General features: G+C 39.0%; 1 protein-coding gene across 2 annotated transcripts in view; it reads right to left on the bottom strand.

Moving 5' to 3' along the window:
• Positions 1-17,177, bottom strand: part of fibcd1b (fibrinogen C domain containing 1b) — a 242,341-nt gene that overhangs the window by 100,824 nt on the left and 124,340 nt on the right. For both annotated transcript variants that reach the window (XM_041810307.1, XM_041810308.1), the window contains one exon: positions 15,381-15,517. In XM_041810307.1, coding sequence (XP_041666241.1) covers positions 15,381-15,517 — 137 coding nt within the window. The remainder of the gene's footprint in view (positions 1-15,380; positions 15,518-17,177) is intronic.

The following is a 17,177-nucleotide window of genomic DNA, read 5'->3' as shown; positions in this document are numbered from 1 at the left end:
AGTAAACCAAATCAAACACTCAGAGAAATTACAGTTTGAAGCAGATAAGATCATAGGTTTTCAATTTTCCTTCCTTTACAAAACATCCGCACATAACACACAACTGGAGAAAAACATCCTGGATTTTCTTTTTTTTGTTTTTTCCAAACCAATAAACCAACAGAAATGAAATATTGAAGAGCCTTTGAGCTGCATAGAGGTACTGAAAAGCCTATACTGAACACTCAGAAATGTTCAAAAAGCACTCGGCGCCTCTAAAAGAGTGAACATGCACACAATCGTACATTCAATCTGAAACTTTTACATTTCAGTTCTTAGCTGAATTGAATATTTGAGTGTGATTGCAGTACTTCTGATAAAAGCACCATTTGATAACACAGCCCCACAGTGCACTCTGATATATCCACTCTCATTCATTATTTATGCTACGGTCAATTTTAGTCCATTCCTTTTAACAAATAAAATAGTAATAATAGAAGACATTACCCAGAGCCGTGAGGCTTTATTTAAATGGCATTTGAAATCTCCTTTTACTGAAATAGGTAGACCTCGTGCCCAAAGGATTACTCTACGTGAGTGAGGGACTTGTGTGTATACATATTTTAGTATGTGTGGGTGACTGGGTGGGTCTCAAACACTTATGAACACCCATTTACTGTATGTGCAGTTATATGTGTCTGTGATTGTATGTTTTATTGGTATAATCCAATCTTCTCTTTCTGTTAAGGTAGGCAGGATGTGTTTTTGTGTTTGAGTGTGTTTTGAAGGGGCTCGAGGCCGAGTAATGACAGTTCCTTTCTTTTATGTCCTAGGTGCCCTCATTCCTCCTACATCTGTGGTCAGACAGTCTCCGGGGCGTGAGTTATGGCAGAGGAGATATACTGACCAATTTCCTCTGACAAGAATCCACATCATCCTGTACTAATGTCTCTTCTCATCTTTTCTCTTCCCCTTCTTCCTCAGCTAGCTTTTCAAACACAAACTGAAGGACAATGACAGCCTGTACACTTTAGAAATAGAAAGAGAAAACCCTTCACATAACTGTTTCACTCAATACAAAGAATATAAGTACTCAAAGAGGGACGAAGGTGAAATCTCCATTACATAAAGATAGCCTCGTGGATATGTCTATGCACCCCATGAACCCCAGCTGTTGTCCTTGAAGGGACAGGCTGGGTTCAAGTGAGGCATGTGGCTCCTGTCATGCGTGCCATTCTCCACACCCTCTACCTAGTTTCTGACTCAATCTGCCTTCCACTGTCTAAAAAAATCTTCACAGCATGAGATAAGGGTTTCCATTTGTTTCAAGCTAATTCTCATATTACATATGGCGATGTTACATTTGCATGACAAGCAAAACTTAACCAGATTTTAAACATTGACACTAAAAATATGTCAGAGCCATCCTCCAACTACACATGCACTAACAGAAAACACCTAGCAAACTTGACGTACAAAAACAAGTGATCACATGTGCAATGTATGGAACAATTGCACATTTCAAACTTTTACTTTGCACATAGGAAACATGCATACCTGTATAAAGTATTTATCCCTCTGCATGTTTACCCTTTTATTTATTTATTTCAGAAATCAATCCCTGTCAATATAATTTTACTTTTCTGACAAAAAAACAAAACAAAAAAAAAATCTTTGATGTCAAAATGAAAACAGATATCTGCACAGCAATGCTGATTAAATAAAATGTTTAATGTTAAATAAGTGACTGTATAAATATTCACCCCCTTCAATTAAGTATTTCATAGACGCAACTTTGGCTGCAATCACAGCACTGATTCTGTGTAAATAGGTCTCAGCCAAGCTTGCTAATCCGGACATTGTAATTTTATTCCATTCTTCTTTGCAAAATTGCTAAAGCTCTGTCAGGTTACACTCAGCTACTCCAGAACATTCACCTTGCTGTCTTTGAGTTTTCTATGCACTCATTTACCCTCGACCTTCACAAGAAGCATCCCCACAGCATGATGCTACCACCAATTGATGTCCTCCAAACATCTTCAAAATCTTCCTTACTCATGCTTCAAGATGAGTCCACAAAGAGTTGACTCATCCCTAAAGCCAAGGTCAAACTACACATTCTTAGCAAGATTAAAGCCTAAACTGGACGGCTGTCTTTATCATATGACAGACAGTAAAGAACACATATAAGAAACTTCACAATACCCCCATGATGCAGGTGCCTGCAAAGCTTAATCAATGTAATGTACATCATTTGGTCCCTGCAACAAAGCACTGGGTTTTTTTTTATGAGAATCTGAGAGGACTTCCTGGGAGATGTAGGGCTAAGAATGAATGTTGAGCAGACATCACGACTACTAAAGCAAAGACAAGAACATATGATGAGTCATATCTGGCTCTTGGCTTCACCTGTACAGCAGAGGGTCTTAAAGAGAGCCACACTCCCTATTTCTGCAACATCCTACATGGGTGAGAAAGGTTTTTTCTTGTCTATCATTTATGGATGGATGTGTATAGTGAAGGGTGGTGGTGGTGGGGGGTGGTGGGTGGTGGTGGTGGTGGTGGTGGTGGTGGGGGGGGGGGTTGATAATATTCCATATAGAAAAGGGGGACCCAGCTAGGAAAGGTTTTGGAACTGCTAATCTGAGCCATTTTTGGGCAACTTATGGACCACCCAGCTCATCAGAAATGGTTAAAATGGTGAAAAAAAAATACAATTTGGTTATCACAGCTGAAGCTGACAATGAACCATGATTTTGCTGACCTCTATGGTCCTCCCATTTGGCTGGGCCCTAAAAAGCTCTCCCCTTTAACACCCCCCCCAGCAGCCTTGCCTCCATGTATCTGCCCAATATGACACCAGCTTCGTAAAAAGTTGTAAACCCAGAAAGTCTGGTACTTAGACTGTCTATACGCTCCCAAGATCACCTGACAAGATGGGCTGTCATATGTATTTCCCCTATCCCAGTGGTTCTCAACCTTGGGGTCGGGACCCCCTTGAAACACTGAGAAGGGGTCTCCAGATGCCCTAAAAAACTAAGTTTGTTTTTTGAATTACACTGTTGCCACTTTACAGCAACTTTGTCAAATTTTAACCCCTTTTCATCCATTTTTCCCCCCACCAATTTTATTTTATTTTTTCCATTTAACACCTATTTTTGTCAGTTTTAAACTCATTCCATCACTTTTTATCTGCCTGTTTTTGCCGATTCTGAACCAGTTCTTGTCACTTAAACTTAATGTTCCCTCTGTTGACCCATTATTGCTTCTATTAACCCTTTTCCCACTTTTCATGCCCAATTTGTCCCATTTTGACCACATTTCACCATTTTACATGCCCATTTTTGCTAGTTTAACCAATATCTGCCAACATCTGCCTATTTTTTCTTTCTCAGTTAACCCTTTTCTGCCAGTTTATATCAATTTTTCATCCCATTTGACCAAATTTCCACCCATTTTTGCCAATTTAAAGCCATTCCAGGCAATTTCTAACTACCTTTTAACACTATGTACGTCCATTTTTGCCACTTTAACACATTTTTGCCATTTTTTTGGCCATTTTAATCTAATTTTTGTCACATCAAATCCATTTCTGCTTCTTTTAAAATCCAATTTCACCAACTTTACCACCAGTTTTTGCATTTACTAACCCATTGTAGCAATTTTTAAACAATTTTAATCATTTTTTTTAACAAAGGGGATTTAGATTTTTAAGAAGGCTATTTACTACAGGAATGATTAAAAAAAGATATAATTTCTTTGATAAGAGTGGTTATTTTTCCAGGTTATATATGAAATATGGATATCACAGCTTAACTTCACAATGGACCATGGTTTTGCTGACCTCCATGGGCCCCCAGTTTGGCTGGGCGTCAGAAAGCTCTCCCATTTATCCTCCTTTGCAGACGGCCTTGTTTGCACATGACTTTTCCAAATTGTGCATGGCAGTGTTCAGCCACCTTCAGGTACAGTGGGGGTCCCCTGTCTCTAGCAACTTTATTTTTGGGGTCAGGAGCTGAAAAGGTTGAGAACCACTGCCCTATCCAAATCAGATTTTTTTATACAGGTGATGCAGAAATACAGGATGAATGCACTGATTGGCAAGGACGCAGAAAAACACAAAAGAGATGAAGAGAAATGTAAACTGGAGACAAGAACTGCATGTCCAGAACTGTTTCTCATAGGTAAGAAAAATAAAGCTAACCTTACACGACTGAGGACAGGTTATTACAGAAGAAGACCGAGGAGCAGGGAGAGGCCACTAAAAGAAAATGTAAATGATTTAAGTGGCTCTTAGGGCCTGAAGAGTAGAGGGATGAGCAATACAAATTGACAGCAAAGACCATGGCTTGCTCCTTCGGTTGTCTTTTTGTATAGACGTAATTGTAATGCAGAATATAAGGTACCACTGACATAGCTTTAATAACCTGAGCATAAGGAAAATGTACTCTCTGGGGTATTATGACTCATAGATGAGTTATAAACGGATGTCTGTTTCTCCAGTTTTTATGCTGAAAGCCAGCCAGAGAAAAGTAAAGATAAAGAAGACGATAGAAGTTTTGAAAGTAACTCTTGGGCTACCTCCCTGTAGCTCTATCTGCTAAGAACACAGTGCCAGGTGTTTATCATAAAGACACATCAGAAATGAGTGTTTTCTCTGTACAAATGCCCTCCATAAAATCAAATCTGTGGCATGTGGTGAAATATTTAGGGTGCTTAAAGCTTGCTTTCTTATTTGGACATCTGTTGGAGTCAGGAAGTCCAAACCCAGCCATATGCTGTGTATGGTGAATATGGAGCTGAGGTGGGTGGTGTAAGCAGGAATCCCAACAGCAAAGTGAAACGGGTCAAGACAAGCTCTTGTCAATCAAAGCCAAGGTGACCTTCAACAAAACCTTCCTTGAAGTGCAACTGTGCAACATTTGTAGAGAGAAGTACAACATTTTTTCATGTATTGTACATAAAAAGTTGATTTCAATGTGCAAACAGAGCAGGCTCTCAACTCAATGAACCGAGAACATGTTGACAGAACAGCTTTCCTGGTGTGATGGCTCGAATTTGCATTGGTGCCAAATAACAGATGCTTTTAAAAAGTACCATATCTTTGACTTTGGTTTTGTTTTTAAGCATGCTACATCTAATAAGTCAGAAAAAACCCTAGATTAAAAAAAGAAGACTACATAAAAGTTGAGCAATATAACCCACTACTTTCTGAAGAGGCGGTTTGAACCCAAACTAAGGGAATGCAATCACAATGTTACTTTTGAACTGAAGCATTTCGAATGTTTGCACTGGTGTCATTTTCTAGGTTTTAGTTTAATATTGTAAGGCAAGTTTAACAGCCACTAAGGCAGCTTCTTAGCAAACTTTTCACTGCCACACATTTACATCAAGAAGTGGTTACAAAAGTGAAATAACTTTTGAACCATTAATCATAACCTCTTGCTATATTTTTCCCTTGTAGCCTGCCATTGTGCCATTCTAATGACGCTGTCCACGCCGCCATAGCCCTTACAAAGGCTTTTCCAGCCAGCCTGGAACTTCGGTGACTTCCCGGGGCATTTAAAACAGACTTACCTATCTTTGTTAATGTTAACAATGTGGACACACACATTCAACTAAACAATTTGGAAAATAACGTTAAACATCATAGCTAAGCCATGATGAATGTCAGGATGCCAGAAAATAAAGAAGAAACCGAGACAAAGTCAGGCTGAAAGGTGGCAAAAAAATGGGCCAAAAGTTGCAGAAAAAAACTATGCAAAATAGGCATACAAAGCGATGAAAAGGGGAAAAATTAGTTTAAATTGGCAAAAATGGGTAAAAGTGACAAAATAGGAGTACAAATTGCTTTGTCATCTGTCATGCAAGCAGACAACAGTGATGATGGCGTTAACAACAGCAGGAAAAACTATGAGAAGCACACACTTAACAGCATCAGTCAGGTGAAGATAGAGAGTCGGAGGCCAAGCGATCAATAGTGGGCTGTTTGAGCTAAATAAACAGGTAAGCTCACGTTTAATTGTTATTCTCCACTCTGCTGCTGTGAAGTCTTCATTATTATTCAAAAGACTGATGAAATTGATGAGGAGTTAAATATTCTGGCGTGTAATGAATGTATGGTACAGCGTAAGAGTGAGCATTTGTGTTGTTAAAGATGAGATAGTTGATGTTTGTGCTGAATATGGCATGTGTTAATGTGGTGCTGTCCATGGTGCTGACTGATATCTGTCTTTTATTAAGAGTGAAGGAGGGAGGACGGCTTAACAGCTTATTCTTCTCTCTCTCGTGGATATTTGAGTAATCATCATGTAAAGTGTGTTGCAGCTCTTCAAATATTTTCTGGAGGTAGGTATGGGCAAAAATGGCTCTTACAGAAACCCCTGCACTATACGACCAAAACTGGAAAATTTGTGATTATTTGTTGACATGTTTGGGGTCTCTTTAAAGGGAAAATTGGTCAAGATTTTAAGCAGTGGTTCTCAACCTGAAGGCTGAGCTCTCTTGGGGTTTGCGAGACACTGAGGAGGGGATCACCAGATGCCTTAAAAAAGAACAAGAATATTTAAAAAATATTTTATATTGTATATTTGACCCATTTTAATGAAAACATACACATACAATTTATGAAATGGTAAAGAAAGAGAAGATAATTTGGTGAGTTTTATTATGAAGTCTAAGTAATATTTGAAAAAATCTGTAAAAAGTAAGTCTGCACTCAGGCCTGCCCACAGATTTGGCTGAGCCCCCTAGTATCAATGCATGTGTGTTTTAATAGTAGCTTTGTCAAACTATCATTGGGCTCTGATGTTGAAAGTATTTATCTGTGCAACTTTTTAACCACTTTTCCTGGCAATTTGGCTCATTTTGTGCCCATTTTTGGCCTGCTTTTTACCTTTTTTTGGCCACATTTGAACCCACTTTCATCACTTTATCCAACCAATTTTTGCCACTTTCAACACATTTCTACCACCTCTTAATCCCATTCCACCACCTTTCTGCCCATTTCCTATACTTTCAAGCCATTTATTTCCATTTTAAACCCTTTTCACCAATTCTTTGCCCACTTTTGCCACTTCTAAACTAATTCTTGCCTCTTACCACCTATTTTTGCCTCTGTTTACCCCTTATTGCCACTATTAACCCATTTTTCACAATTTTACACCAATTTCTGCCCATTTTAACCACATTACACTCATTTTCATACCCATTTTTTAAGTTTAACCTATCTCTGCCACTTTCTGTCCATTTGTCTGGCTTAGTTATCAAATTTTTGCCTGTTTTAAACTATTTTTCCCTCTTTTAAATCCCATTTCACCACTTCTTTTGCTCATTTCCACCACTTTTAAGCCCAAATTACCACTGGTAACCCCTTTTACCACTTTTATCTATTTTTTGTTTTTGCTGCTTTATGATTTTGCTGCTACTTTTAAAATCCCATTTCAACACCCTTTCCACCAATGTTTGACTTTTTTTTTAACCCGTTCTTGCCATTTTTAACCAATTTTAATTCTGTTTTTCAGAAAAAGGGATTTACATTTTTAAGATGGCTATTTGCTATGACACAAATAAATATAAATAAAATATATTTTTGCCTTGATAAAGGTGGTTAATACACAAGTACAATCATTTATATGGATATCACAGCTTTGCTTTACAACAGACCATGATTTGGCTGGACCCTGTAAAGCTCTCCCCTTTACCCCCCTTACTGACGGCCTTGTCTGCACATGACGATTCTTGAATGTGCATGGCTGTGTTCAAACACCTTCAGGTACCGTGGGGGTCCCCAGTCTCTAGCACCTTTATTTTGATGAGCAGGGGCTGAAGAGTTTGAGATTCCCTGATTGAGAATTCACTATAAAAATATTGCCTATTAAGGACCATCATTTACATGAAATTATAGCTGCCGGACTCCAAATATATGATTAAGCGAAAGGTTACTAAAAGGTTTTTTCTACTGTTATTTGCAGTGAAAGCTATTCTATATTCATTTTTTTTTAATAAAACTGCAAATGTGGGTGGCTTGGTTGCATCTGATGGTGTGTTTTGATATTTATGGAGATTAATGGAAGCTGATCTGATTTTAAAACATAGCTTTTAATTGAGGAGAGAACCCACACATTTAGATATCCAGGAATGCCAATGAGATTGTTGTGAGCTCCAGGAGGTTTTACTATCATGTATGAAATGATAGAGACATGTGAGGAGAAGTACAGTATGAGCATCCATTCACTTAAAGGTCATCACTGCCTGATGCTACATTATTTCTGATTGACATCTAAATCTGGAGCCTTGCTGTCACCATGACTTAAGACATCTGCATATCTCAGATGCTCCCTGAGGGCCACTTTTATCTGCAGATACAATGGGACAGAGAGATTCTGTAGCCAGTCATAATAAAGACTCCCTCCATATTGTATTTTAAAGTCTTCCTTTCTCTGTCTCCACATCAGGTTTTTATGTTTCCACCGGAGCCTTTCTTTGTCTTCTGAGGCTCAGTCCTTTCCTCTGTTCCCCTCCCTCTTCTAAGTTCCCCACTCATCTCTCAGTCTGTCTGCAGCAGCCTCTGCAACAGTGCTGCGCAGCGTCAAAGTATGCTAATAAGGTGGCGGCATATGGCTCATTCCTTATTTAAGCTGAGCCGTCAGACAGACAGTAAGCCACTCAACTCGCTGAGCGTCTCCTCTTCTCCCTACCTGCCCCGGTAGGATCACACCGCACTGATCTCTTAATGAGGCTCAAGTGTTATCACAATCAGCTCAACACACCAGGAAGGATCAGTTGCTGCTACATTATCACTTCTATCTGCGCTGCTATGTAAATCCTTTTACAGGACAATGTGCATATACTTGTACATCACATTAAAAAGAAAGTGTCATAAAAGCCCGCTGGCGCTCACAAGCTCAAACATTAACTCATGCATACACACAAACACACACATAAACATCCAGCCGCTGACAGGCTGGTTGTAGCTCTATTCCATCATGCTGCGCTAAGCACTCTGTCACTCTGACAGTCCTGTTTTTATGTGATGATAGGAGGGTGCGACCTTGCCTATCTCGCACGGTTAGTCAACGATTTACACACACAAACACAATTCATTGTCATGCTAGTGTGTCAATGTGCTGAAGTTGGAGAGGTGCTCTGCCTTTTACAGCACGGAGGGAGCAGAATCAGCCGAGACCGTGCGCCACTGCTGACACAAAAACACAAAAGAAGAAGAAAATATAGACTTGTGTGTCATATTGTTGAAACCTGTGAATGGTGTGTTCTAAAATCACACCCACAATACATTTAAAGGCCAAATATAGACACACAAAATCACCATCATGACCTTAAAGCTGCTGTGAGGATTTTCAGCTTGTTATGCAAAGAGGCAGAAATCAATATTGCTGCCTACTAATGACATACAGAACAAATGAGACCATTAGCATTAAAACTGATTATTTCTATAATGATAGTTGCATGCAAGAAGTTTCTGCTGCAGGGTAAGCTTGTAAGAAAAGCAGCACTCTGCCCAAACATTCTCAATGAGAGACATAAAGTTAATTCAGAAAGTATCAAACCCCCTTAATGTTTGCCAATTTTCCTTTGTTGCAGCCTGATGCCACAGTCAAAAAATTGTATTTTAATTCTCATTAATCTACACTCAGTGCTCCATCATGGCAAAGTGAAAACAGAATTTTAGAAATTTTTGCAAACTTATTAATAATGAAAAACTAAAAGTAGTAGTGATTTATTCAGATCCATTGCAAAACACTTGATATTTAGCTCAGATTCCTCCCATCTCTCTGGATCCTTGCTGAGATGTTTCTACACCTTGATTGGGGTCCACCTGTGGTACAATAAATTCATTGGACATGATTTATAAAGGCACACACCTCTCTATAGAAGGCCTCACAGCTGACAATGCATATCCGAGCAAAAACCAAGCCATGAGGTCAAAGGAACTGCCTGCAGAGCTCAGAGACAGGATAGTTGTAAGGCACAGATCTGGGGAAGGCTACAGAAAAAAAAAAATCTGCTGCACTGAAGGTTCCCAAGAGGACATCAGTGTTCATTTTTACAGCTATTTTTAATTTCAGTCTCAGTCTTAGTCTCTAGACTAAATGCCTTTTAGTTTTGGTCAACCTTTACAGTTTTAGTCTAATTTTAGTCAAAAATAACCCCTCAAAAACACATTGGTCTAGTTTTAGTCCATGAAAGTTCTCAAATTTTGGTCTTTACTTTTAGTCAAAGCATTTATTCTTTTTTTGTGAATCTGGTACCAAACCATAGTAGTGTGTTCTACTGTCCAGCCAAGGCGTGTGTTCTTCTTTCTAGTCATAGTTTTAGTAGACGAAATTGAAAATGGAGCACAGAGGCCCTTACAATTCTCAAACAGATGAAGTTTGGCACAACCAGGACTCTCCCAAGAGCCGGTCGTCCTGCCAAACCAAGCAATCAGGAGAAAAGGGCCATAGTAAGAGAGGTGACCAAGAACCAATTACTGAGGAGAAGCTTCCATCTACCCATTCTACCGTAACCCCCTACCGGTGGAGGGCTGCAGTGATGGATGAAGGTCTAGAAACATCTTAGCAAAGATCAAGAGAAATGGGAGGGACCTGAGCTAAATTTTAGGTGTTTTTGCAAAGGGGCTGAATACTTATGTAAATGTTATATTTCATTTTTTAAATTATTTCTAAAATTCTGCTTTCACAATGTCATGATAAGGTATGGAATGTAGATGAAGGAGAAAAAAAAAATGAATGCACTGTATTATGGGGTTCAAAAGTTCCACAGAAAGTCACCTCAGGTCTTCTTTCTTGCAGGTCATTGCCTATTAAGCCTGACATCAAATGGTTTGGTTCAGTTGGCACGTCCACACTGTTGTAAAAAGGCTTGAACCATTTTAAGAAAATGATGCAATGGTGAATAAAATGTGCATTTTTGATGCATTGCTTATGTAAAATTAGTTTTTTTGCAGATTAACTTTGAACAGACTGTAATGGATGCACCCTGTGAACGTTTTCTTTTCCGACCCTTACGGGCGGCCTTGTTGAGCTGTTGTTTTTGGTGTCTTTCCCAACTTTTGACAGTGAAATAACATTTAATTGTACTGAACTGTACTGAACCAGACTGCTTGGTGAAACAAAGCTTTACATCTTTGGAAAGTGGAGCACATTTCAGCACATATATAGACTGAAAACAATAATTATAGTCTTATACAATTAACACCTGACAAAATGCCATTTGCCGAGACTATTTGCATGATTTCACAGCCAGCAATTGTGAACAAACTTTTTCTAGGTGTGAAAAATGATGTTTTTACAGCCATTTTTACACCTCATAACATTCTCACACATTCAAGAGAGGAAGCCTTAAAATGCCCTTCCCAGGAAGTTTTAAAATATCCATCTGAGGGCTGTCAACAAGACGACATCACACCCACGAGCAAAACGATGACAGCAGATTTGATTTTATAACCAACCGCAGCAGATTAATGCTTTCCCTTGGAGCATGTGGAACATTTCCCATGCTGATGGCACGCAATAAAGAAAGGGAGATTAATTCTATGTTCTGATCTGCAAATCAAACTGTGAATAGTAATGGATGGGCTCCAAAAGCAGCTCTAGATGTTGTGTTAAAATGTGTCACAACCTGTGAAACGTGAGCAGTGATGGATTCATGTCGCTTGAATATGCGTCGTGAGGCCTGGGTTGGTTCTCTATTAGAAGCGCTCCACTTCCCTGAGGACTGCTACAGTACACTTCAGAACAAAGGGAAATAAATGGCTGTAACCAGAAAGATGCCGTGTGTGTGCGAGTGTGAGAAACGTCTAAAACACACTTCCAAATATAACTTCAAACAGCTCAGTGTCAATGTTTGTTCACCTCGCTGTCTCTCATTCCCAAAAGACGCAGCGCTTCCCATATACAGTCTCGCTTAAACAACGCTGTTTATTTTCGCAGGGCCAGACAACTGACAGATGTTTGATCAAGGAAGAAAACGCACGCTTAAAGAAACTCTTTTTCTCCCCCGTCGGTGTTACCTCTTTAGAATTTAAAACCATCTCGAAATATAATCACACAAAGCAAGAATGTAAGATTAACAAAACCAGAACATAAACAGGTCAGACATGCACCATCTGTAGTGGAGATTTTCTTCTTTTAGAGCTCAAAACATGATGACAACTTAAAAAACCACATGCTTTTTGAACATTATGTCTTCTTAAATTGAACTGCAAGGGATCCTATCAGAGCCTTAGAAAGAAATGTGACAGTTACGCCTTCATTTGTCTCGTAGATTTAGAAATTTCACACCTGAAACAATTGCACCAAGCCCTCCAAACACCATGATTCATCAGATGCTTTCTAGTTTTTGTCGTATGCCTGACTGTTTTCTTTCATTTTCCCTCCCCTCTCTCCATTTTCCTGTCACCGCTCCATGTGTTCGCGATACCTTTTGGATTTGATTAATTAATACGCCGTCTCCTAAATGGAAAACAAAGCGAGACAAAAACTGATGGACCGTCTTCAAAGAGGTCCACATGAAACTTGTGAGCTTAAGATCTCCCCCAGCTCCTCCACCATGAATCTTTGATGAGACCTGTTCGGATTGATACATGAGAATCCTGAGGCGGTACAACTGTAATCACAGCAGGAGGCCAGAAAAACAGGACTGAACTTCAAGTGCGGCGAGACTTGCGATGGGAGAGGAAGTGATGTCAGAGGTGTGTTGTTTTGTAAACACAGAGAGGTTTGTTACAGCAGATTCAGGGAGGAAGCATCTTATTGTTTTACCTGATTATAATAACTTTTTTCAATTTTCTTATGTCGCAGCCTGATGCTACAGTCAAAAAAATTAATTTTAATTCTCATTAATCTACACTCAGTACTCCATCATGACAAAGCAGAAACAAAATTTTAAAAATTTTTTGCAAATCTATAAAAACAAAAAAAATCAACTTTTATATCACGTTACCATAAGTATTCAGACTCTTTGCAAAAACCCTTAAAAATAAGCTTACATTCCTCCCATTTCTCTTGATCGTTGTTGAGATGTTGGTTGGACTACACCTGTGCTAAATTAAACTTATTGGACATGATAGAAGGCCTCACAGCAGGCAAGCAATTAACAAAAGGAAGAAGTTTGGCACAACCAGGACTCTTAGAAGAGCTGGTTGCAATGCCAAAACTGAGCAATCAGGGGAGGAGAGCCTCAGTAAGAGAGGTGAGCAAGAACCCGACGGTCACTCTGACTGAGCTCCAGAGATCCTGTGTTGAGATGAGACAAAGTTCCAGAAGGACAACCATCACTGCAGCCCTCCACTGTTCTGGGCTTAATGGCAGAGACAGAAGCTTCTCCTTGGTGCAAAATGCATGAAATCCCAACTTACAGTTAGCAAAAAACTCCATGTGAAAGCCAAGTGGGTTTTCATGTGTCTTGCACTGAGGAGAGACATCTGTCTAGCTCTGCCATAAAGCCCAGATCAATCAACTTTGTCCCAACTCCACAGGATCACAGGATCTCTGGAGCTCAGTCTGAGTGACCACTGGGTTCTTGTTCGCCCCTAGAGGTGGATTGATTATCAGCCTAGCCGAATACTGATGCCGATATTTTGCATTTAGCTGATTATTGGTATTGGCATTTTATTTGACTAATAATCTGCCAAAATCCATTGATTCACAGGTGTGCTACTTTGGCTTCACTATAAGTTGTGCCCCCCACCCCTTGCTTTGTTTTCACTCTCTATTGCCTCCAGTATAAACCTTTAATTTTAACCCTGATGATTTAAAATATCCTTGTGAAATTATAAAAATCTGGAAAATTAAAGAGTAAAAATTGTAAAATAAAAAGTCAGGAAGGTGGGAAAAGAAATTAATGTTGTCATTTCATATTTTCAATTTTGCATCTCACAATTCTGACTTAAACTTATGATTTTGACTTTTTTCATGTTTTATTTTTTTCCATTTCCTATTTTAACCTTCAAGATTCACAAGTTTACAATTCTGAATCATATTTTTACCTTTTAAACTTGTGATTTTCACTTTCTATCTCAAATATTTGCCTTTTAAATCAGTATTTTGCATTTGAATTTCATGTTTTGACCTCTTGAATGAATAATTGTGATGTTTTATCTCAGACTTTGAGCCTTTAAACTTACAATTTTGACATTTTTTCATCTCAGAATGATTTATTATCATTGTTACATAGTTTTTCATGTATTACTGATGGTGAAAATGAGGTTGACATTTTGGTTAAATGTTGACCTTGTTAAGCTCCTAGGTGAGGCCTAAATTCAGAATCCTCGATTGACTTTGACACTCCTGGCCTAAATAGTCTGGCCCCAGACTCAATATGAGTTTGACACCCCTAGTCTAACCTTATGTCCTGTTCAAAATACTATCTGACTGGCTTAATGTCACACAACTATTCCCACATCAACAGTGAGGCCTGGGTGGGCACTGACACAGGACGTGTACAACATCACTTCCTGTTTCCTGCTGCTACTGTGTTGCATTGTGATGTTTCTCATGTTAACATGGCTGGTGCTAAATTTTTTATTTACCTTATCTTTTTTCAAGTGCATTTTGTTTGCTATAACAGATGCATATTTATTTCAAATATCGGTTATTGGTCAAAACATTAACTAATAAGTACCTCTTACTAAGGCCCTACCCCCAAACTGCAAAGTTTGACTGGGCAGTATTTGATATTTCCGTTTTTTATTTTTCAAAAGTTTGCAAAAATTTCTAAAATTCTGTTTTCACGTTGTCATGATGGAGTACTGAGTGTCAATGAATGAGAATAAAAATATATTTTTTCGACTGTAGCATCAGGCTGCAACATAACAAAATTTTAAAAAGTGAAGGTAAATGCACTGTATTTTCTACTTATAATGACTGTCATTTGAGATCATTTAAACAGAATTGTGGGATAAGAATTCTTAGACAGCTGTGGTGCATTTGCATCAAGTTTTACATTACATATAACTCATGCAATTAAGTCATCTGAAAATACACCAACAAAAAGACAGAATCGTTTTCTTTCTCTTGCCAAAAATAATAGTCTCTGTGGTTAAAATTTTTATTTAAGGCTGGCTTTAACTCAAAAAGGTAGATGATTTCCCACAGCTATTATGCTTCTACCTGCTCGTTGTCACTGTGCTTTTTACTGCAATGGTATAAAGTAAAGATGCCATCAGCGCATGTACGACACAATGATGCAAAAGATTGAAGTCGAGGCTTTCAGCTACAAAGAAAACTGAAGCCTTTAACTGCTTTCATTTGATTTGTGTTCAATGTAACACGATGTTGTTATAAAAGGCTACCCCCCGCAGGCTGTGAAAGGGTAAAGAGCTGTGTATTTGTGTGTGTTTCAAATATAACATGTCTGTATGCATTCCTCTGACTCACCGTCCAGCCTCCTCCGTCTGTCGTCATGTCGCAGTAGACCTGGAAGCCTGCGGGGTGGTGAATGGGAAACACAGAGTAGATGCCGTCCTCTCTCTGACCACTGGCATACAGATCACTACAGTCACGTGGACGCGAGCCTGGGGGAGAGGAGAGAGCAGGGAGACACTAAATATATAAGGGCCAATCTGGTTTCATAAAGAAAAAAAGGCTTGGAGTTAAAGTTAAATCTGGGAAAAAAGATGGTAAATACTCTGACAATGTACAGTGCCTATAAATAGAATTCACCCCTTTGGATGTTTTACCCTTTTATTAATTTCAATTAAATAAAACTATATAATGTAAAATATAAGCTTGCATAAATATTCACCCTCTTCAAGTCAGTATTTAGTAGAAGCACTTTTGGTTGCATAGGTCCCAACTGTCCTCCAGAATTTAACTATATTTTGCTGCATTCATTTTATCCTCTACTATGATGACCCTTCTAGGGTTAGCTGCTGAGAAGCATCCCCACAGCATGATGCTGCCTCCACTGTGCTTCACAGTGGGGATGGTGTGTTTGTGGTGATGTGCAGTGTTTAGCAATGACCAAACATAGCGTCCAGCACCATTTTGGTCACATCAGACCAAAGAACTTTCTTCTACTTGGCCATGGAGTCTCCGTATATGCCTTCTGGCAAACTCTAGTCTAGATTTAATCTAGGTTTTCTTCAACAGTGGCTTTCTCTTATTTCTCCCATGAAGCTTTGACTGGTAAAGAACCCAGGCAACAGATTTTGGATGCAAAATCTCTCCCATGTCAGCTGTTAATTCTTTCTGAGGTGTCTTGGTGGCCTCTCTCACTAGTCTCCTTCTTGCACGGTCACTCAGTTTGAAAGGACGGCCTGATCTTGGCAGATTTACACATGCCAAGTTCTTTCCATTTCCTGATGATTGCTTTGATTTTTAATTTTTTTGTATTCATACCCTGATTTATACTTTTTAATCACCTTTTGTTGAGTTGCTTGGAGTGTTCTTTTGTCTCCATGGTTTAATGGTAGCCAGGAATATTGATGAACCAGTGACTGGACCTTCTAGACACATACCCTGCACTCAGGTGATCCCTATTTCACTAATTGTGAGACAGCTAGCACCAATAGGCTGGGCCTCTGTTGAATTAGGTGACTTTAAAGGGGATGAATATCTATGCAGTTAAATTTTTTATTTAACTGACATTACTTTGTAGAAATCTGTTTTCAATTTGACATTGAAAAGTGTTTTTTGTCATTTTTTTGTGAAAAAGAAGCCAAATAATACCGACCGTGATTCCTTTATAAAACATCCAACAGGCTGAAAACTTTTTATAGGCATTGTTGAGTGAATCACCCTGCCATTTAAAAGTATCCCCCTATTCAAGTTTATTAACAGTTTTGGGAAGGATGGCTCTTAAAGGATAGAAAGAGCAATAAAGATGTAAGAAATGGCTGTTTTAAGAGCAAAGACACCAAAAAGATTGATGATGAGACCGATGTACGGGTGATAGATGACACAGCGGAACAGCCGAGTCTAAGTGCAGCGAAGATAAGCCTGAGAAAAAAAGACTGAATGCAAGTAAGTTGGAATGAAGACGGAGAGGCACCTGGGTGGAGCACCGACGTGACGCCGCAGGAGAAGGAACAGACATATGGCGACGGGGCTCAGATTTGAGATAACAGAAGTTGTAGAGAAAAGGAGAAAGCCAAAGACGTGTCTAAGTCAGAAGGAGAGGAGAGGCTAAATGATGGCATAAAAATACAGAAAAAAGAAAATCTGATGAAAAAT

The sequence above is a fragment of the Cheilinus undulatus genome, linkage group 17 (assembly GCF_018320785.1).
Source record: "Cheilinus undulatus linkage group 17, ASM1832078v1, whole genome shotgun sequence".
NCBI lineage: Eukaryota > Metazoa > Chordata > Actinopteri > Labriformes > Labridae > Cheilinus > Cheilinus undulatus.
This window is presented reverse-complemented; position numbering and strand designations above follow the sequence as displayed.